General features: G+C 35.8%; 1 protein-coding gene across 5 annotated transcripts in view; it reads left to right on the forward strand.

Moving 5' to 3' along the window:
- Positions 1-21,803, forward strand: part of ATP11B (ATPase phospholipid transporting 11B (putative)) — a 127,444-nt gene that overhangs the window by 38,821 nt on the left and 66,820 nt on the right. For all 5 annotated transcript variants that reach the window (XM_054479960.2, XM_063662457.1, XM_054479961.2 and 2 more), the window contains 6 exons: positions 3,469-3,576; positions 3,776-3,904; positions 4,500-4,603; positions 9,503-9,550; positions 12,880-12,944; positions 15,849-15,930. In XM_054479960.2, coding sequence (XP_054335935.1) covers positions 3,469-3,576; positions 3,776-3,904; positions 4,500-4,603; positions 9,503-9,550; positions 12,880-12,944; positions 15,849-15,930 — 536 coding nt within the window. The remainder of the gene's footprint in view (positions 1-3,468; positions 3,577-3,775; positions 3,905-4,499; positions 4,604-9,502; positions 9,551-12,879; positions 12,945-15,848; positions 15,931-21,803) is intronic.

A 21,803-nucleotide genomic window follows, 5' to 3' on the forward strand; every position in this document is an offset into this window, starting at 1 on the left:
CCCCTTTTAGTCTGCCTTTTCCCTTTGTACTTCTATTAAAATAGGAAAAGGCTCCATTATCAATTACTTACACTTTAATATGAATGAGGCTGTCAGTTGTTTGCTTGTTTTTAGCTTCTCCCAACTGTATTTACATATTAAGTCTTCTCTCCAATTGGGTAATGCAAGATACAGTGCTCTAGGAAATAAGATAGTCTTTGCCCTCCACGATTCTAAAACCTATGAAATAGGAAGGTAAGACCAAATATAAAAATAATTATGGTTCAATAGAGTAGTAGTAAAATGCAGTGAGCTGTAGCTAGCTATTCAGAGGAGGAAGGGAACACTTCATCTGGATGATCAGAGATGGTTTTGTGGAGGAAATATTATTATTATTATTTTTAAATAAATTTAAGAATTTATTCAAGTAAGGGTCATATTTCAAATCAGTAGGTAAAATATCAGACAATAAATTGTGATGTGATAATCACTTGAATATTTAGAAAAAATAATTGGATTCATACTTCATACCATATAGCAAAATAAAACATTTGGATTACTAAGCTGAATATACGTAACTACAAAATAATAGAAGTAAATACGGATGAAATTTTATCTCATTTTCAATTTGGGAATTAATCAGTTAATCTACTGGTGTAAGCAAGGAAAGGTATCATATAGGAAAGATAAAATGTGAGTGTTTAAAAAAGGTCTGAATAATATTAAAAGCAAAAATGAAACTGAAAAATTTATGTTCTGTGTAACAAAGGGCCTGTGTCCTTAATTTTATCTTTTTTAGAGTCTCATTCTGTTGTCCAGGCTGGAGAGCAGTAGTGTGATCAGAGTTCATTGCAGCCTTGACCTCCCAGGCTCAGGTGATCCTTCCACCTCAGCCTGCCAAATAGCTGGGACTACAGTTGCATGCCACCACACCCAGCTGATTTTTGGGTGTTTTTTTGTAGAGACAGGGTTTCGCCATGTTGCCGTGTCTGGTCTCCAGCTCCTGGGCTCAAGCGATTCTCTCGCTTCGGCCTCCCAAAGTGATGTAATTACAGGCTTGAGTCACCACGCCCAGCTGATCTTAATTTTAAAAGATATTTTACCAAGAGCACATACCTAAATAAGGAAAAGGCATGGATCAATCTCCAAGAAAAGAAATGCCAAATTGCTGATAAATAGATGAAAATATGAATTCTCATGGAGGAAATACTATTAAGATGAGTTTTGGAATATGGGTAAAATGACAGTTGAGGAAGAAGATGAGGTAGAAATGAACTACTTGGGCAAAGGCCCAAGTGCAAGAAAAGACAAGACCTATTTTGGGGAATTGTAAGTCTAACTAATGTTTGATCCTATTTAGGAAAGTACTACAAGATAATAGAAGTGTAGGTTGGTTCTAAATTAAGGAAGCCAGAAGATGCTTTGTTGTAAGCGTTGAGAATCACTGAAGGGGTTCTGAGCAGGATAGTGAATCAAGACAATGTTTTGGGAAGATTAATCTGGCAGTAATGTGTAGGATGGATTAGAATTTATGAGCTTGTATTAAAAAAAGATAATGTTTGAATTATCGTTGCTCTGCTATTAATGTCATCTGACTGTAAAGGAAAGTGTGCTTTTGACAGTTTCAGAAAAAATATTTTGACTCTCAATTAAATTTCTCTAAAATGACATACTGCAACTTAAATAAGGCCAACATAATTTAGGTGTCTTAAGAGTGATTTCCCACAAGGTTTCCACCTGAAAACAGTTTACCTTAAAAATAGTCTTTCATATTTTGCTTTTTATTTTATAATTTAATAATATTTAAAAAATAATAGATGCACATTTTTTAAGGGAAACAGCACAAAATAGAATATAGTAAGTCTTAGACTTCTTACCCCCAGTCTCCTAGTTCTCCTACCCAGGGAGCAGTTATTTGTAAGTTAGTCCAGATATCTATGCAAAGTGTTCACATAGGCAAGCATATTTTTTCACAAATGGTAACATAGAACAAAACCTATTCTGTACCTTATCTTTTTATTCACTTACTCTTTCTTAGATATGATTCCATTATCTATACTTGCGCTGTGTCTCTGAGTTCTTGAATTTTCTTAACATGGCATAGGAAGTCTTTTCCACTTAAAAGATCGCCATTCCTTAATATTTAATCAGAAGATTCTTTGTGAAATGCTTGTGTCTGTTTCCTTCCTAGTGATGATCCATGCAGGCTAACATTTTTGTTAGGCACAGTTGACCCTTGAACAATGCAGGGGTCAGGGGAACCCCTTATGCAATTGAAAATTCATGTATAACTTTTGACTCTCCCAAAACTTAACTACTGATAGTCTACTGTTCATCAGAAGCCTTACCAATATCATAAAACAGTCATTTAACACATATTTTGTATGTTATATGTATTATATACTGTATTCTTAAAGTCAGCTAGAGAAAAGAACATGTTATTAAGAGGATCATAAGGAAGACAATATATTTACTATTCATGAAGTGGAAATGGATCGTGTTTAGGGTCTTCATCCTTGTCTTCACATTGAGTAGACTGAGGAGGAAGAGGAGAGGTTGGTCTTGCTGTCTCAGGGGTGGCAGAGGCACAAGAGGTAGAGGAGGTGGTTAGGGAGGAAGATGATTTAGGTACACTCAGTATAACTTTCAGTGAAAACAATCCGTGCATGAGTGGACCTGTGCAGTTCAAACCTGTGTTGTTCAAGGGTCAACTGTACTAATTATAATTCTGTCAGTCTGTTGTTTAAGAAAGTAAAAGAACACAATCTCAGTTCCAAAAATCTGCTCATTTTTTTCTACTTATTGTTTGTAATGCTCTGTGAATTTATACTTTATGATTAAAATATCATTTGTACATAGAAACAATAGAATTTAGTGATTGCATAGATGTTAGGAAAAGGGTAGGAGTTAAGAATGACTCCCCAGATTTCTGGCAAGAACAGCTTGGTAGATGGTGATGTCATTTGTCAAGATGGGAAACATTGGACATGCAGCACACTTTCAGGACATCATCTGTTTGGTTCTGAATATGTTTAAGACGTTTATGAGACATCAAAATTGAGATATTAATAAAACAATTAGGTATTCAAATTTGGAGTTCAAAAGAAATATATGGCTGGAGATACACATTTCGGAATTACCAGCATATTTATATTATTTGAAGACACAGGGATAGAAGAAATCTCTTAGTGAGAAAGAGAAATATGAGAAAAGGATCCATAAAGGTGACATCGAAGGAGCCTCCATAATGAAATTGAGAAGAAATAACTAGAGGTCCTGTGAAAGCCAGGAAAATGTATATGACAAAAAAGAAGCAAGTGTTTCCAGTAGGAACAAATATCAAATACCTATGAGCATATGCATCCAAATAGCCTAATATGATTCTGGAATGTAGTGTTTTAGGGAAGTTTTTGAGTTTTTTTTCTTACTTGATAAAAATATCTTCAAATTATACTGAAAAATTATTTTTTACCCTTTGGATATTTACAGGGATATGAAGATTGGTTACGGCATAACTCAGATAATGAAGTAAATGGAGCTCCTGTTTATGTTGTTCGAAGTGGTGGCCTTGTAAAAACTAGGTCAAAAAACATTCGGGTATGCATCTGGTAAATAATGGAAATCAACTTTATCTTGATATCACAGGACATAATTCTAATCTTGATATTACGTTTTAGTTAAAAACCTACTTTCCTATGCTAAAATACTGTGATAGGCTGCTTATTTAGAGCCCAATAAAAGTAAGTCCTTGCCTTTTAAAATTTATAAATTCACTCTTCCCCAAAATTCTTTATAGGTGGGTGATATTGTTCGAATAGCCAAAGATGAAATTTTTCCTGCAGACTTGGTGCTTCTGTCCTCAGATCGACTTGATGGTTCCTGTCATGTTACAACTGCTAGTTTGGATGGAGAAACTAACCTAAAGGTTTGCTTGCATATGTTTGAGTATTGCTCTTGGTGAACAAAATGTCTTTGGATTATAATTATACTTAACTTTGGTTAAAGTAGTAAAGTTTGACCAGATTAAGGGGAAGTTTTTAAAATTACTATTTCAAAAATAAAAAGGTTTTAAGAAAGAATTGATGTTATATCTTTATTTCAAGGGTAGCCTTACATGGGTTTAATCCAAGTTAAAAACAGAAGGTGTTTTTAGGAAAAATATAATCTTTTACTATTTGTGGTACTTTTAAAAGATAAGGGACGAATTTATATTTTCTGTTTTCAGAGTGTAATCAAAGGTGAAAATTCACAGTTTTTCCTATTAAATTACTTATGATAAGGTAATAGTGACTGCACACAGACTTAATTTCCTTATATGCAAATGGCCTCTTTAGACAGGTAATGATAGTAGCTTCCTTTGCCCCTTGGTTATTTTACGTGTTTCTTTCTCTTATGTTGTCTAGCTGAGTGATCTCAAGTACAGTATGCCATTACTTTACCTATAAAAGAGATTTGAAATAACTGATATTGAAGGTCCCATTTGGATCTGAAAACTCTACAATTTAATTCATTTTTTTCAGACACATGTGGCAGTTCCAGAAACAGCATTATTACAAACAGTTGCCAATTTGGACACTCTAGTAGCTGTAATAGAATGCCAGCAACCAGAAGCAGACTTATACAGGTATGGTGTGATATTCGGTATACTTATTTTAAGTCCTATTTACAGACTTCATTTTTAAATAACCATAAACATAAAATGAAATCTTTAGCTAATTGGAGACAATATTTGTGGGGTGGGTTGGTGGGAGATGCAATTAATGGTGAAAAAAACTAAGAGCAGAAATTGCTAGAATTCTAAGCAAAAGATAATAGTTCAAAGCCAGAGTTTTTATTCACAAGTTTCTTCACATTACCTTCTATTTTGCTATGAACTAGCATGCTCACTTTGTAGCTATAACAGTAGTTATAGTAGACGTAAGATTATTTTCTTAGAAGAAAATAATGATTTTTTTGGCAAGCTCCATGAAGCCAGGGACTATGTCTTTGTTTTTACCACTATAGAGGATACTACTTTTAAATTAGAGGATACTACTTTTAAATTAGAACCTTATAAAGTTTTCAATATTTTACTTACACGTAGCACATGATAAAGTAAAAAATAATTTTCTATAAATATTTAACAGCTATGAGTTTCTCAAAGACAGAAACTATTATTCATCTTATTATCTATCACAATGAACACAAAATAAAAAACATTTTTCTAGTTTGTTAGATTTTTAAAGATCTTGTTTCTGAAAGGAGAGAAAGGAACAGAGGAACTAACTTCTTTTAACATTACGGTTTGCTAAACACAGTGTTGTATACCTTCAGTGATCATCTTCAGTAATCCTGCCAATTATATGTGGGCTGTGGAGTGGAAACAACTTTTTATTATTAAAAAATTAAATGATAAACCAAGTTCATTTTTACTCAATAAGTGGTGGTAGACTATAAATTACAGCCACTTTGTAAAAATCACCCTCAGCTTCTTGTCATATTATATATCTCCCCCTGTTGGTTGAAATGTTTCAAAGTCTTTAGCTGTTGGCTTTTCCAAACTTCTTACGTATCTTTTTTTTGGATCCATCTTTATAATGGAGGTTTTCTCTATGTGATGTTATAAAAATTGTATGCTTTCATCAAAGTCAAATGCAGTATAGAATTTGCCAATTAACTAAAAACTTTGGAATCATATGCCTTAAAAGTACTTGATAGACTGACTGTAAAGACATATTTAACTGTGAAGAATTTTAAGATTTCTATATTGCTGTTATATCCTGGTCTGAGGCAATGGCAGATTATAAAATAATTATTAAAAACCAGAAAATGGACAACTAAGAACTAAGCAAGCATAGGATTAATATGAGATAAAGTATAAACTTAATGCTTTGGTGTATGGTTTTTACGTTATCTTGGAATATGGGGAGAAAGTTTGAAAAAACTTTTTTAAATAAACACTTTCTCTTATTGGAAGTATGTATTTTGTTTTAAATATAAGTAAAATGTAATCATTGCAACAGACTTTTATAGTAGAAAGAAAACTCGTAATTATATCACTACTTAAAATCTTTGAATGCCATTTTTATTCATTCATTCATTTAACAAATTATTGTTTAGCATCTGTGTGCTCATTGTGATAGGTGATTAAGATGAATAGGAAATAGTTTCCCTCGAGGAACTCATAGAAGTTAGAGACAGTATTTATATAAAATTATATCTTTCATTTTATTATGTGCTTGTAACACATATATATGCTATATATTATATATATATATTCACATATATTACATGTGAAATATTACAAACATTTTATATGTCCAAGTAGGAAAATGCTTAGATAGGTATATATGTAGATATTTAAAATCTTTTTGAAGAATTGAATGATATAGGTACATACTGAAATATAATGTTAAATGAAATAAGATACAAAGTTGGGGCTCTCATATGATCCCAGTTATGTAAAAATAATGTGTGTCCAATAGCAAAGACATGGAATCAGCCTAAATGCCTGTCAGTGGCAGATTGGATAAAGAAAATGAGGTACATATACACCATAGAAGACTGTGTAGGCACAAAAAAGAAAGAGATCACGTCTTTTGCAGGAACATGGATAGAGCTGGAGGCCATTATCCTTAGCAAACTAATGCAGGAACAGAAAACCAAATACTGCATGTCCTTACTTGTAAGTGGGAGCTAACTGATGAGAATACATGGGCACAAGGGAACAACACACACTGGGGCATACTGGAGGATGGAGGGTGTGAGGAGGGAGAAGAGCAGAAAAAATAACTGTTGGGTACTAGACTTAGTACCTGAGTGACAAAATAATCTGTACAACAAACCTTTGTGACACAAGTTTCCCTATATAACAAACCTGCACATGTACCCCTGAACCTAAATGTTTAAATAAATGTGTGTATATATGTACTAAATAGGTAGGTAGGTGACAAGATGGAATAATTGATAGCTGCAAAAAGAAAAACCTGGAGGAATTGTAAATCAAAATTTAGTAATATTCTCGTGGTAGGATTTCTACTGATTTTTAATCATCTTTTTCTTTTCCATATTTTTTAATATTTATTTTATTTTATTTATTTTTGAAACAGAGTCTCGCTCTGTCGCCCAGGCTGGAGTACAGTGACGCGATCTCAGCTCACTGCAACCCCCGGGCTCCTGGGTTCAAGCAGTTCTCCTGCCTTAGCCTCCCAAGTAGATAGGATTGTATGTATGTGCCACCACGACCTGTTAATTTTTTTGTATTTTTAGTAGAGACAGGGTTTCACCGTGTTGGCCAGGCTGTTATCAAACTCCTGACCTCAAGGGATCCACCCACTTCGGCCTCCCAAAGTGCTGGGATTACAGGTGTGATCCACCCTGCCCAGCCTAATATTTCTTTTAAGAATGTGGATTGGTTTTGTGATTTTAAAAAGTATTTTCCATTATACTGAACGGTATTCTTGACTTTTTTTTAAATATTGCAGGAAGCTGAATTAATGATCATTTTAAATGGCTGTGAATAGTCCAAGTGCATGTACTAGAACCTAACCATTCCCCAACCTTTCCATACTTGACTTTTTTCATTGTTTTGCTGTTTCAAATACTGTATGGTACCTCAATACAAATAAATTCACCAATTCATAATCTAGTGGTTCATTGCTTTCTCCTCTTTGATACAATTTGCTAACTTGTCTTCCAGGACACTCCCCTCTCTTGGTTTACCTCCTACCTCACTATTCCCTCTGTCTCAGTCTCCTTTGCTAGTTTTTCCTCTTGTCCCAGACTTCTTCCTATTAGAGTGCCCCAGGACTTGCACTGTTCTTTCTCTACCTTACCTTTCACTATCTACCCTCACTCCCTTGGTGATCTGACCCAACCTCCTGGCTTTAAAGACTATCTACATGCTGCTGACTATTGGATTTATTTCTCTATCCCAGACTTCTTTCCCAAACTTCAGCTGCCTGTTCCACAGTTCCACCTGGATATTTAGTAGAAATCTCAAATTAATAATCAAGCTGAAAACTAAACTGCTAATCTTCCTGAAAGGAACCTTTTCTACCAGCAGTCTTTCTCATCTCAGTTGATACAGTCCATCCTTCCAATTGCTCAGGCCAGAAACCTTGGAATCAGCCATGACTCCTCACATCTCCTCTCCCTTCGTCTTTCTTCACCTCCTTACTCACATCTCACCCCAACCCATCAGAACATTCCGAAGGCTTACCTTCAAAATACATCCAAAATCTGACCATCTTTTCCTAGTTTTGTCTGAGCCAGTACCATCTCCTGCCTGGATTACTGCTATTTTATAGTCTGTTCTCACAAAAGCAGTCATAGTGTTCCTTTTTAAATGTAAGTCAGATCATGTGACTCTTCTGCTCAACCCTGTACTGGCTAACCATGTCACTCAGAGTCAAAGCCCATATCTCTATAACCATCTCTAGGATCTGCCCCGATCTCCCATCCCCAACCTCTCTTCTCTGCCCTTTTTGCTGTCCTTCCACCTCTAGCTCATCCTGCTCATACACTGACCTCCTTACTTTTCCTTGAACATACCATGTCTACTCCCACCTGGTCACTAGACCTAGCCCTTGTCTAACTCTTGAGTAACACCTTCAAGTCTGCTTAAATCACCTCCTTAATGAGGCCTACCTTAACTACTTAGTACTGCATGCTGATCCTTCTTTTTCTGTTCTGCTCTTCTGTTTTCGTAATACATAATATTTTCTAGTATACTGTGTAATTTACTTTTTTATTATGTTCATTGCTTACCATCTCTCCCACTAGAATGTAAACTCTAGAGCAGGCATCTTTGTGTATTTTGTTCACTGATGGATCTCAAGCACCTAGAACAGTATCTGTCCTCTTGCAGGCCTTACTGTGTATTTGTCGACAGTTGACAGAGTAAACATTGTTGTATACCCTTTGATTGAATTACAGGTTGAATATCCCTAATCCAAAAATTCAAAATCCAAAATGATCCAGATTCTTGCCATTTTGAAAACATTTTTTATTCATTACCTCATTCGTAGCTGGAGTAGAGATAGCAAGAATTCTAAATTTTTTAAAGCTTAAGGACTGATAAGTGTTTTTAAAATAATTTATAGCAAGAGTATTGGACCATTCATATATACAAATGGTTGATTTTTGTTTCATGTGTAAGAATGGTGCAGGCCGGGCGCAGTGGCTCACACCTGTAATCCCAACACTTTGGGAGACCGAGGTGGGCGGATCATGAGGTCAGGAGATCAAGACCATCCTGGCTAACACGGTGAAACCCCGTCTCTACTGAAAATACAAAAAATTAGCCGGGTGTGGTGGCAGGCATGTGTAGTCCCAGCTACTCAGGAGACTGAGGCAGGAGAATGGCGTGAACCCAGGAAGCAGAGCTTGCAGTGAGCCGAGATCGCACCACTGCACTCCAGCCTAGGTGACAGAGCAAGACTCGTCTCAAAAAAAAAAAAAAAAAAAAAAGGATGGTGCAAAAAAACAGCCATTGATGTCATAAGTGATATTATATATTTTTGTAATGTAAATTTTTTTATAGATTCATGGGACGAATGATCATAACCCAACAAATGGAAGAAATTGTAAGGTAAGAATTAATTTGTGTTATCTAATTACTTTTAAATGGGAACTGTTTCGGGGAGGGACTAGAAGTTCCAAAGGGAGATTATGTAAATAAGCAGCCCATCATGGGAAAGGGTTAATTTTGTTGTTTTTTGTTTGTTTTGTTTTGTTTACATTTAGTAGTTTATTATATCACTTCAGAATCATTCAGTGCAAGCTGGAGTGTTTAGTGGTCAACCCAGAACTGCTTACTTTTCTGATTGGTTTATCATATCCTTTATAATAAACCACTAAATGTAAACAAAGCATACAGATGAAGAGATGCTCAGGGCCAGGTATTGGGGAAGGGTTGTGGAGCTTCCGTGCTCTCCCTGGGTGTGCCACTCTCCAGAAACCTCTGGAAGCCCTCCCAACCCATTTCTCTTGGTTTTTTTATGGAAACTTCATGACATCAGCTTTCTTTACTCCAGAGTATAAGGCAGGAAGGACCCTCTCTGGGGATGGCCTTAAGACCCACAATTAGAAAGGTGGGGGAAGAGTAGAGTCCTGCCTTGGGGTGAAAGGAGGGCAGGAGAAGGTCAGAAGCCTGCTCCTGAGGCTGAACACACCCAACATTATAACAAAAGACTGTAACAAGGGCTATGGGAGTTATGAGCCAGGGACCATGGATGAAAACTAATGTATATATCATAACATCACAGGCCATCTCCTAGTTTTCAAACACAAATCCCTTATATCAAAAGAATATACAATTCAGAAGATATTGCCACATTACTAGAATCCCATTCAGTTGTTAATAATTAGTCCAGTCCATCATAGTGGATAAGTATCTCTCAGAGTAAGGTCACTCAGGTTTGCAGGCTTCTTACCAGTCCTCTCAGATTCCAAAAGCAGCAGTGGTCTCAGCAAATAGACAGCTTCACTCTTTCAGGCATCTGGTATTATTGAGCTAAGAGACAATGTAATTTCTTGCTCTGAGCCACTTTCAAGGTGTTAATGTAATGTTAGATTTCCCTCAACTTGTAACCCATTTATTCATTCATTTACCCTCAGCTATTATTTCTCCTTTTCTCCATTAATACCCAAACTTTTCCAGGAAAGGGTTAATTTAAAAGCACTTCTCATTTCATCTGCTAGTAATTTGTGGCAGCAGCAAGTGAGGATGAAACAGATCCCATGAAATTATATCAAAATAATTTAGTAAGATTATTTGTGTTTTTGCATTTCTTTTTCTGATAATACTAGGTAGTAATATTAAAAGGAAACATAGCTGCTTTTATTCACTCCTTATGCATTTAAACCCACGATGCTTAGTAAGTCTAGAATATGAAAAATGTTTTATATAATGTTTAACAAGTATAAGTGCTATGCTCTTCTTCACTTCAGAATCATTCAGTGCAAGCTGGAGTGTTTAGTGGTCAATCCAGAACCGCTTACTTACTTTTCTGATTTTTTTTTTCTTGGTTGGTTGTTTCAGATTGTTTTCCCTCAATATTTGGGTTAATGAATGGCTCCTAAATGAAAGGCTTTGTGTCAGTTCAAAGATATGCTGATGGGATAAGATTACATTGTTACTCGTGAGCGTTAACTTAATTTGGAATCAATCTTGGAATCAGCTCTTGAGTTTCTAATCGTATTTGACATTCTACCTCTTTTCTGGGGACATGTTCAGTTTATACTGGCTGCATGAAATAAGTCACTATAACAGAAAGAGGTGAGCATTTTTTAATGAAATGCTCAAGACAAGCCAGCAAAAATACCATACATTCACATTGATTCACATTTTTAATAAGCATTAACATAGGAGCATGTTCAGTAAACACTGTAGCAAGATCTTTGTATGTGTAGGATCCCTGCTGAATAACTATGACTAGGTTTATTTTGATTTTTATAGGGAAATAGTGAGAAATGTGTGGATATATAGTCTGAATTGCATTAATATCTGAAGGAAAATAGCAGTTATATTACTTCGGCCCCTAGAATGGTTAAAAAAATGAACCATGTTCTCTACTAAAAGAACCTGACCGAACTGATGAATTATCTTTTAATCTGAAGTTGTCATTATATCCCAATTTTACATGCCAATGTGAGCTAAAAGTATTTCTGTTTGTTGTTAGAAGCAACACTGAGTGAAAAAGAGCTATTTTATAGCTCCTAAAATAGTTTTCACATTGATTTGGACTATCCATGGAGTGTACTCCAAACATGACTGTATTGGTTCTCCTTGCTTCATTGCAATTTTTTAGTATTTGAGTTTGCAGGTATCTTCATAAATAGTTCAGATTCTGTTTGATTTGGATAATTGTGTATGGATATTTCAGAAAACTATAAGGAATAGCAACAAAATAATGGCTTTTTAACTTATCCATAGAAGATTCTTATTTTGCTATCACTAAGAAGATCAATTTCCTTTCTAGTTATTCCTTGTCGTTTTATATCTCCTTTATGGAGAGAAAGTCAAACAGCAAGACGACCTGTGCTTCAAGAAGTGTGCAATGCAAGTAGTCAAGTTATACTGTGCGATCTTGCCTAGAAAAAGCACTAACATACCTTGTACATTGTATTTTATAATTCAGTATAATTTTAGTTGTGCAGAACTCATGCATTTATATGCAAATCATACTACAATTTATGTTTACGTTGTGTTCTAATTCTTTATTTTCCCTTTCAAAGCTGTTTATTAACTTTGCTTTAAAATTTTAAAATTTCATCTTCTGCCACACATTTTTAAATCACTGCTTACTCTTTGATTTTGCTGAATTTTATGTTTAAAAATTTTGAAACTAGTGACTTTGTGACTGTATTTACATGCATAATCATTTTTCTGAGCCACTAGTCTTAAAGCAGGTGTTTGTTGTTACAGTAACTAACATCATGATTGGCCTAGGCAGCCTTTTTTTTTTTAATTTTTTTTTTTATTTTTGAGACGGAATCTCACTCTGTCGCCCAGGCTGGAGTGCAGTGGCGCAATCTCAGCTCACTGCAACCTCCAGGGTTCAAAAAATTCTCCTGCCTCAGCCTCCTGAGTAGCTGGGACTACAGGCGCACACCGCCACACCTGGCTAATTTCTTTTGTATTTTAGTAGAGACGGGGTTTCACCATGTTGCCCAGGCTGATCTCAAACTCCTGAGCTCAGGCAATCCGCCCACCTCAGCCTCTCAAAGTGCTAGCATTACAGGCGTGAGCCACCACGCCCGGCCCCTGGGCAGCTTTATAGTAGCTGGGATTTTGGTTTTATATGAAAGCGGTGTTATGGCTATAGCTTAAGTACCTTCTGCTGAAGACGCCATTTTAGAATTGAATTGAGTTTTTAATATATTCAGTGCTTTATGGTTATTTTCTTTTTTTCCTAGACCTCTGGGGCCGGAGAGTCTCCTGCTTCGTGGAGCCAGATTAAAAAACACAAAAGAAATTTTTGGTTTGTACATATTTAAACATTTTAAATTATTGATTTGTGTTAATGCTTTATATGAAGTACTTTTAAAAGTACAATGTTTGTGGTCTTTTGGTTAGATAATTTATTAATTATTTGTCATTTATGATAATTTTCTTATAAAGTTTGTATTAAAGTAGTCGTGTACTGTACTTTTGTTTTGTTGATGATCCCTGTTTTTTAATAGTAGACTAGAACCTTGATCTTATGTTATCTTTATGGATACTTGTGAAACTGAGTGCAGATAATTTATATAACACTTCTAGTAATGGTGGGTGAGAACCGATATAATCTGGGATCATGGTACAGTAAACCACTTCTATAATTTCATTATGATTATTAGATTGGATTAATAACTGCAGATTTATTCATTCATACATTCATTCAACAAATTTCTTACTGATATCTGAATATATACTAGGTACTATTGAAACATACACTGATTGGATCAAAAGGATGAATAAGTACTGCTCTTGCCTTGGAGATCTAAATTAATACAGTACACTCCGAGTCAACTATAAGCAAATGGTGAAGTTGATGATAACTTTAGCTGTTAGCTAGCTCCTCACATTTCAGGAATGGCCCTTAGTATCTTGGCCCACTGTGTTACCCACTGGCTGTCTGCAGCTTGTGAGATCTTCTTTCTCATTTGCTCTTTTTCTGTTACCTGTACTATATCTTATCTCTCAGTGTTAGACTCTCTGATAAAGAAGTCCATATATCGAGAAAAAAACAAAACAGAAAATAGCAAGTGTTGGTGAGGACGTGGAGAAATTGGAACCCTTGTACATTGCTGATTGGAATGTAAAACGTTGCAGCTGCCTTGAAAAATAGTTTTGGCAGTTCTTCAATAAGTTAAACGTAGAATTATATGACTCAATGATCCCACACTACATATATACCCAAAGTAACTGAAAATGAGCGTTCAAACAAAAACTTGTACAAGAATGTTCATAGCAGCACTATTCATGATAGCCAAAGGTTGGAAATAGCCCAATGTTCATTAGATAATGAATGAATAAGCAAAATATGGTATATTCATATAATGGAATATTATTCAGCTATGAAAAGGAATGAAGTATTAATGCATGCTACAATATGGATGAACCCTGAAAATACTATGTTGAATGAAAGAAGCCATACACAAAAGGCCACATGTTGTATGATTCCATTTATTTGAAATACCCAGAATAGGCAAATTCATAGAGACTGAAAACAGATTAGTGGTTTCCAGGGGCTGGGGAGTAGAGGAGAATGGAGAATGTTTGCTTAATGGGTACAGGGTTTTCTTTGGGGGTGATGAAAATATTCTCAAAATTATAAATGTACTAAGTGCCACCGAATTGTACACTTTAAACTGGTAAATACGTATGTTTTTCCACAATTAAAAAGAAATCCGTAAAAATGTTCTAATAGCAGAAACCAGAGTAAACCTTGAGGGCTTTTAGATCCTCTAATATAACATTGTACTTTAAAACTTTTTTTTTTTTTTTTGAGACAAGGTTACTCTGTTGCCCAGGCTGGAGTATAGTTGCACGATCTTGGCTCATTGCAACCTCTGCCTCCCAGGTTCAAGCAATTCTCCTGCCTCAGCCTCCCAAATAGCTGAGATTACAGGCATGTGCCACCATGCCCGGCTAATTTTTGTATTTTTAGTAGACCATGTTGGCCAGGTTGGTCTCGAACTCCTGACCTCAAGTGATCCACCTGCCTTGGCCTCCCAAAATGGTGGGATTACAGGCGTGAGCCACTGTGCCCGGCCAACACATCTTTCTAGTAGTAACTTTGTCACTCCTTGTTTACTTTAAAGTAAACCATAATGAATGGGGTCCAAATTTTGTACACTCCTAAAAGAAAATGTGGATTTGAATGCCTTTAGATGGGTCTGTCTTCTGTTGTTTTGCCTCCGTACCACCTCTCCCTATTGGATCATTCTGGCTATTTTACCACGTTTCTATAATCTCTATTTGAGTTGTAATACCCTGCCTTTAAGGAATAAGTCAAGATAAAACTTCCAGGACAAATATTTAGGAAGAGGGCATGAAAGGTTCTATATTGTTTTTCAGAGGTATGGGAATGAATATTTATTGATCATCTCTCAGTTTTTAGGCATTTTGTTAATTTGTCATACAGACCTCACAACTCTATGAGGTATTTTTTCCCATTTACAGATGGGAAGATTGAGACTCACAGAAATTACTTACCCGAGGATGTAGAACTAATAAGTGGCAGAGCTAGAATTCAAACCAAGGTCTAGCTGCAAAGTTTTTTTATAAGCTGGTCTCACCTAATTCCATGTGTTGTCCAGTTTTAGTCCCATTACTACTGTCATCCTTGCTCATCTCAAAGTCATTCAATAGACGCACATTTTTTAAATAGCACTTTCCATGTGCTTACTTGATTTACTCTGTCAGACTTCCATATTATCTCTCCAATGGTTATGGAATAATGTCTAGACCCCCGATTCCAGCATTCAGGGCTTTTCACACTGTGGCCATAGTCCATTGTCCCAACCTAACAGAAAGTGCTTTTCCATATCTGTCTTTGTTAACACTGCTCTATTTGTAATGGCCTTCCCTGACACTTTTATCTTTCCAGATTCTTTTCCTCTTATCAATTCCAATTCAAGTAATAAATTTTTCATTCAGATATCTGTTACAACTCAGGAACAGGACTCCATGCCCTCCCCCATTTAGCCAGCTGAGTGACTGGGGCTTCCCAAAATTGGACTCAGAAAGCCTTTTAATACTCTGAAAATACTTAAAGAAAAGCAAAATTATAACAACTGTCAGACAGTACACTAAAAGCTTTCATGCTGGTAAATATATTTATTTCTTGTGAAACATGCTAGAGGATTATTTTAAGAGACAGTTTTGTTTTATTTTACAGGTGTTGCGGTATACACTGGAATGGAAACTAAGATGGCATTAAATTACAAGAGCAAATCACAGAAACGATCTGCAGTAGAAAAGTAAGAAAACTGTTTTCATTTATTTATATGTAATTATAACTATACATTTTTTATTCATTTGGTATAAAATATTATGTATATAAAAATATATATTAAGTAAACAGAATGAAAACCTTGGGGATAGTGATAGTTTCTTATATTTTTACATACAAGTAACATTTTGCACAGTATTGGGCATGTAGTAAATGCTCTATAGTATGACTTTTAAAATAAATACTATTGAATAAATGGTGGAATCACTTAATCAGACTAACACAGATAACAGTTCTAAAACTGAAAAAAAAAATTAAATAAACAACTATTTGAAAACACTGGCGACAAACCAGAATTGAATAGAAATGGGCAAGGAGTGTAATCCTGAAAGATGATAGCAGCAAGGGGGAAAATTTAAGAGTATAGCTTTTTGCCTGAGGGCACTCCACAGTTTATGTGCTGCTTGGGACATCAAAAAGTCTGCACTTTACTGGATAGAAGTATCAGAGGACAAGGTTAACAGCTGAAAGAGCAGCTGGAAAGTTAGGGGAAAATAATGTAAGGGGATTAGCGTTAATTCCCTTCTGTAAGCAATGAGATGTAAGCTACAGAATGGAATTAACTCTAAAAACTGCACATAAATTCTGCCCAAGTCCTTGGCTGACTGCTAGAACTATACATGTGCAAGGGAGACAAAGAACTCAACAGAATTTTACTGCTGCCCATTGCATTGGAGACACAGTTTGTTGAACTAGGTGAAATTAACTGCCTACTGGAATAAAAATAGCACTCTTCTGAGGAACATAAAAGAATACAGACTGTCTACAATGTATTATTATAAAGTCCAGCCTGCAATAAAAAATAAGCAGAATATGAAGAAAATGTAATTCATCCATAAGATAAAAAGCACTCAATAGAAACTGTCTCCAAAATGATCCAGATCTTGCATTTAGCAGACAAGAACTTTAAAGCAGATGTTATAAATTTATTATAAATATGTTTAAGGGCCTAAAGGAAAATTTGAATGAACATATGGGAAAACTCAGCAGAGAAATGAAAACTCTTGACTTGGAAAACATAATTACTAAAATGGAAACATCATTAGGTGGGCTCCACACCAGACTGAATAAATCAGACCAGTGAACTTGAAGAAAACACAAATAATTCGGTCGAAGAATGGAGAGGAAAAAAGATTAGGAAAAATGAACAGAGCTTCAGGCATGTGGGATAATATTAATCTGTTTGGCATATGTGTAATTGATGCCCAAAACAAGAGAAAAAAGGACAGAATAAAAATATTTGAAAAAATAATGACTGAAAATTTCTAAAATTTGAGGAAAAAACTTCAGCCTATGCTACCAAGATCAGCACACTCTAAGCAGGAAAAATATAAAGAAATATAAAGAAAACCACACCAAAACATATCATGGTCAAAATACTAGAATCCAAAGAAAAAGAAAATATTTCATGGAGCCAAAGAGAAATGCATCACATGTAAGTGAATAACAATATAAGTGATAACCAGTTCTCATCAGAAACAACAGAGGACACTGGGGAAAGGACATCCTCTTCAGGAAATGGTGCTGGGAAAATTGGATAGCTACATGCAGAAGAATGAAACTGGATCCCTATCTTTCACCATATAAATAATCAACTCAAGGCTGAGCGTGGTGGCTCATGCCTGTAATCCTAGCACTTTGGGAGACCAAGGCAGGAGGATCACTTGAGGTCAGGAGTTCGAGACCAGCCCGGCCAACATGGTGAAACTCCGTCTCTACTAAAAATACAAAAATCAGCCGGGTGTGGTGGTGGGTGCCTGTAGTCCCAGCTACTCAGGAGGCTGAGGCAGGAGAATTGCTTGAACCCAGGAGGCAGAGGTTGCAGTGAGCTGAGATCATGCCACTGCACTCCAGCCTGGGCAACAGAGCGAGACTCCATCTCAAAAAACAAAACAAACCAAGAAAAAATGTGTATCAAAACCACAATGAGATGTCATCTTGCCAGCCAGAGTGGCTATTATTAAAAAGACAAAAAAAAATAATAATAACAGATGCTGGCAAGGATATGGAGAAAAGAAAACTCTTATACGTGGTTGGTGGGCATGTAAGTTAGGATAGCCACTATGGAAAATAGTCTGGAGATGTCTCAAAAATCTAAAAACATAATTACCATATGATCCAACAATCCCACTACTGGGTTTTATCCAAAGGAAAAGAAATCAGTATATCAAAGGAATATCTGCACTTGCATGTTTATTGCAGCACTATTCATAATAGCAAAGGTAAGGATTCAATCTAATGGTCCATCAGCAGACGGATGGATAAAAAAATGTATACATATCTAAAAAAAAATGTATACATACCCACACAATGGAATACTGTTTGGCCATAAGAAGAATGAAATCATGTCATTAGCAGCAACATGGATGTAACTGAAGATCATTATGTTAAGTGATACAAGCAAGCACAGAAAGACACTTCATTAATGGCACACACCTGTAATCCCAGCACTTTGGGAGGTTGAGGTGGGTGGATCACTTGAGGTCAGGAGTTCAAGGCCAATCTGGCCAACATGGCGAAACCCTGTTTCTACTAAATATGCAAAATTAGCTGGGTGTGGTGGTGTGCGCCTGTAGTCCCAGCTGCTTGGGAGGCTGAAGCAGGAGAATTGCTTGAACCCAGGAGGCAGACGTTTCAGTGAGCCGAGATCGCACCACTGAACTCCAGCCTGGGTGACAGAGTGAGACTCCAGCCTGGGTGACAGAGTGAGACTCCATCTCAAAAAATAAAAAAAGACACTTTATTAATATTTTTCAAAGAACCAACTTTCGGCTTTAATTTTGTGTATTTTTTTCTCTTTTCCATTGCCTTCAGCTCACATCTTCAATTAATTTCCTCTGTTTCTTCTCAATTTGGGTCTAATTATTCCTCTTTAACTTCTTGTGGTGCTAGATGAACTCAAATGATTAATTTTAAGCTTTCTTTTTCTCTTATATAAACAGCACAAAAGATGATGGGGGGCTTTAAATGAACTGTTAAAAAGGTCCTACATTTTACATGAAGTAATACAATAGCATCTATGAATTACAATGAGGTAAAGATGCATATTCTGATCTCTAGAGCTTCCATTAAAAACAATATGGCAAAGATTTATAGCTAATAAGTTAGAGCAACTGAATCTTAAAATGTTTGGTAAACACAGTAAACAGCAAGAAAGGAAGAACAGCGAAACAAAAAACCAAATAAGACAAATAGAAAACAAATAGCAAAATGGTGGTCCTAAATTTGACCAAAAATTACATGAGATATAAATGCATCAAACAGTCTAATGAAGTCAGAGATTGTCAGATTGGATAAAAGAGCCCGACCCAACTATATGCTGTCTAGAAGAAACACAGTTTACATACAAAGATATAAATAGGTTGACATTAAAAGATATACTATGTATATTGTAAGCCTACGAAAACTGAAAACTAGAATAGTTCCATAATTATACATGGAAAGTTCATCTAGACAGATCATATGATGTGCCATAAAACAAATCCCAAAAGATTGAAATCATACAAAGTATGTTCTTTGACAATGAGGGAATTGGATTAAAAATCAGTAACAAAATCTGCAAATATTTTGAAATTAAAAAACAACTCTTTTAACTTGACTCATGGGTCAAAGGAGAAATCACAAAGGAAATTTAAATTTCTTCAAATAGAATGGTAATTTAAACCCAACACATCTACATTTGCAGACTCAAGGCAAAGCCCAGCTTAGAGGGAAATTTCTAGCTATAAAGTTGATAAATTCCTGCTGAGACTGACTGATTAAGCAAAAGAGAAGTGGTATAAGAGAAAAAAACTAAAAAATTACGAATGTCAGGGATGAAAGAGGGGATAGCTCCATAGATCCTACACATATCCAAGGATAATAAGGAACTATTGTGAACAACTTTTTGTCACTGACTTTTACAGCTTAGATGAAATGGGCAGATTCTTTGAAAACACAGGTAACTTACCAAAATTGGCCCAGGATGAAACAGAAAGTCTAAATAACCGTTAAGTCTGTCAAATAGCTTTAAGTTATTATTAAAAAATGTCTCCACGCCAAAGATTTGCCTTTTCAACACATGGTGCTAGAACAGGTGGACGTCTGTGTGTCAAAAATTGAATCTTCACCCTTACCCGTCTCCCGCATATACAAAAACTGACTCAAAGTGTAAGATCTAAGCATAATAACTAAATCTGTAAAACATGGGAGAAAATCTTTGTGACCTTGGGTTAAGTAAAGATTTCTTAGATGGGAAATGTACGGAAAAGGAACCACCAAAATTGACAGCTTAAACTTCATCGAAATGTAAGACTTACACACTTAAAAAGGCACTGTTTATGTTGTGAAGATGCCAGAAACTAAAACAAAAAATTTAAAAATACAAGCCATAGACCAGAGAAAATGTCTGCAAAGCATATATCTTGTAAAGGACTTGTACCTAGACTATCCAGTCTCACTACTTTTTAACATTATTCTAGAAGCCTCATTCAGTGCAACAAGTTAAAGGAATTAAAAGCCATAAGTACTAGAGAGCATGAAGTAAAATTGTCCTACTGGAAGACACATGATTTTTCATATAAACAGACATAAGTATTCAATAAGAAAACTATAATCAAGTTGGTCTCAGAATAAAAGGTAAATAAAGAGAAATCTTTTTTATTTTTATTTTTTTGAGACAGAGTCTCACTCTGTCACCAGGCTGGAGTGCAGTGGTGCGATCTCGGCTCTCTGCAACCTCCGCCTCCGGGTTCAAGCGATTCTCTTGCCTCAGCCTCCCGAGTAGCTGGGACCACAGGTGCGTGCCACAACACCCAGCTCATTTTTGTATTTTTTAGTAGAGACAGGGTTTCACCATGTTGGCCAGGATGTCTTGATCTCTTGACCTCTTGATCTGCCCACCTCGGCCTCCCTACAGGCGTGAGCCACTGTGCCCGGCCGATAAATCATTTTTATATCTTATAATAGTAAGAAACAGAAAAAAAAGTTGTATTTACAGTAGTATCAAAAAGCGTAATGTGTTTAGGAAAAAGTTTTTTTTTTTAACTTGTGCAAGATTTATATAATGAAAATTACAAAACATGGCAAGATAAATTAAAAACTAAATAAATGGAGAAATCACATTAATAGATTGTCAAGCTCAGTATTGTTAAGCTGTCAATTACTGTATAGATTCCCTCAGTCTCAAAATCACAGCAGTCTTTTTGTAGTAATTGACAAGATAATACTAAAGTGTATATTGAAATGCAATAGCCAAAATGCATATTCAGATGCACAGCAAAAACAATCTCTTAAGAAAGCTAAAAGATTTACCTTACCTGATTTAAATATTTAATATAAAGCTACAGTAATTACAGTGTGGTATTAACAAAGATGATAGTTCAATAGAATCAAATAGAGAGTTGAGAAGTAGACCATTCATGTGTGGGTTTGTTGATTTTCAACCAAGCAACAAGTCAGTTCAATGAAAAAATTAGTATTTTCTACAAATGATGCAGCAATTGGATATTTAAATGAGAAAAACATGAAACTTAGCTTCTACCTTATGCTGTACTCCAAAAAGTTTTGAAAACAAGTCATAGACCTAAATATAAAAACTAAAATTACAAAACTTTTAGAAGAGCTGGACGTGGTGGCTCACACCAGTAATCCCAGCACTTTGGGAGGCCGAGACGGGCAGATCACCTGAGGTCGGGAATCCGAGACCAGCCTGACCAACATGGAGAAACCCTGTCTCTACTAAAAATACAAAAATTAGCCGGGCATGGTGGTGCATGCTTGTAATCCCAGCTACTTGGGAGGCTGAGGCAGGAGAATCACTTGAACCCTGGAGACGGAGGTTGTGGTGAGCCAAGATCGTGT

Source organism: Pongo pygmaeus, chromosome 2, assembly GCF_028885625.2.
Source record: "Pongo pygmaeus isolate AG05252 chromosome 2, NHGRI_mPonPyg2-v2.0_pri, whole genome shotgun sequence".
NCBI lineage: Eukaryota > Metazoa > Chordata > Mammalia > Primates > Hominidae > Pongo > Pongo pygmaeus.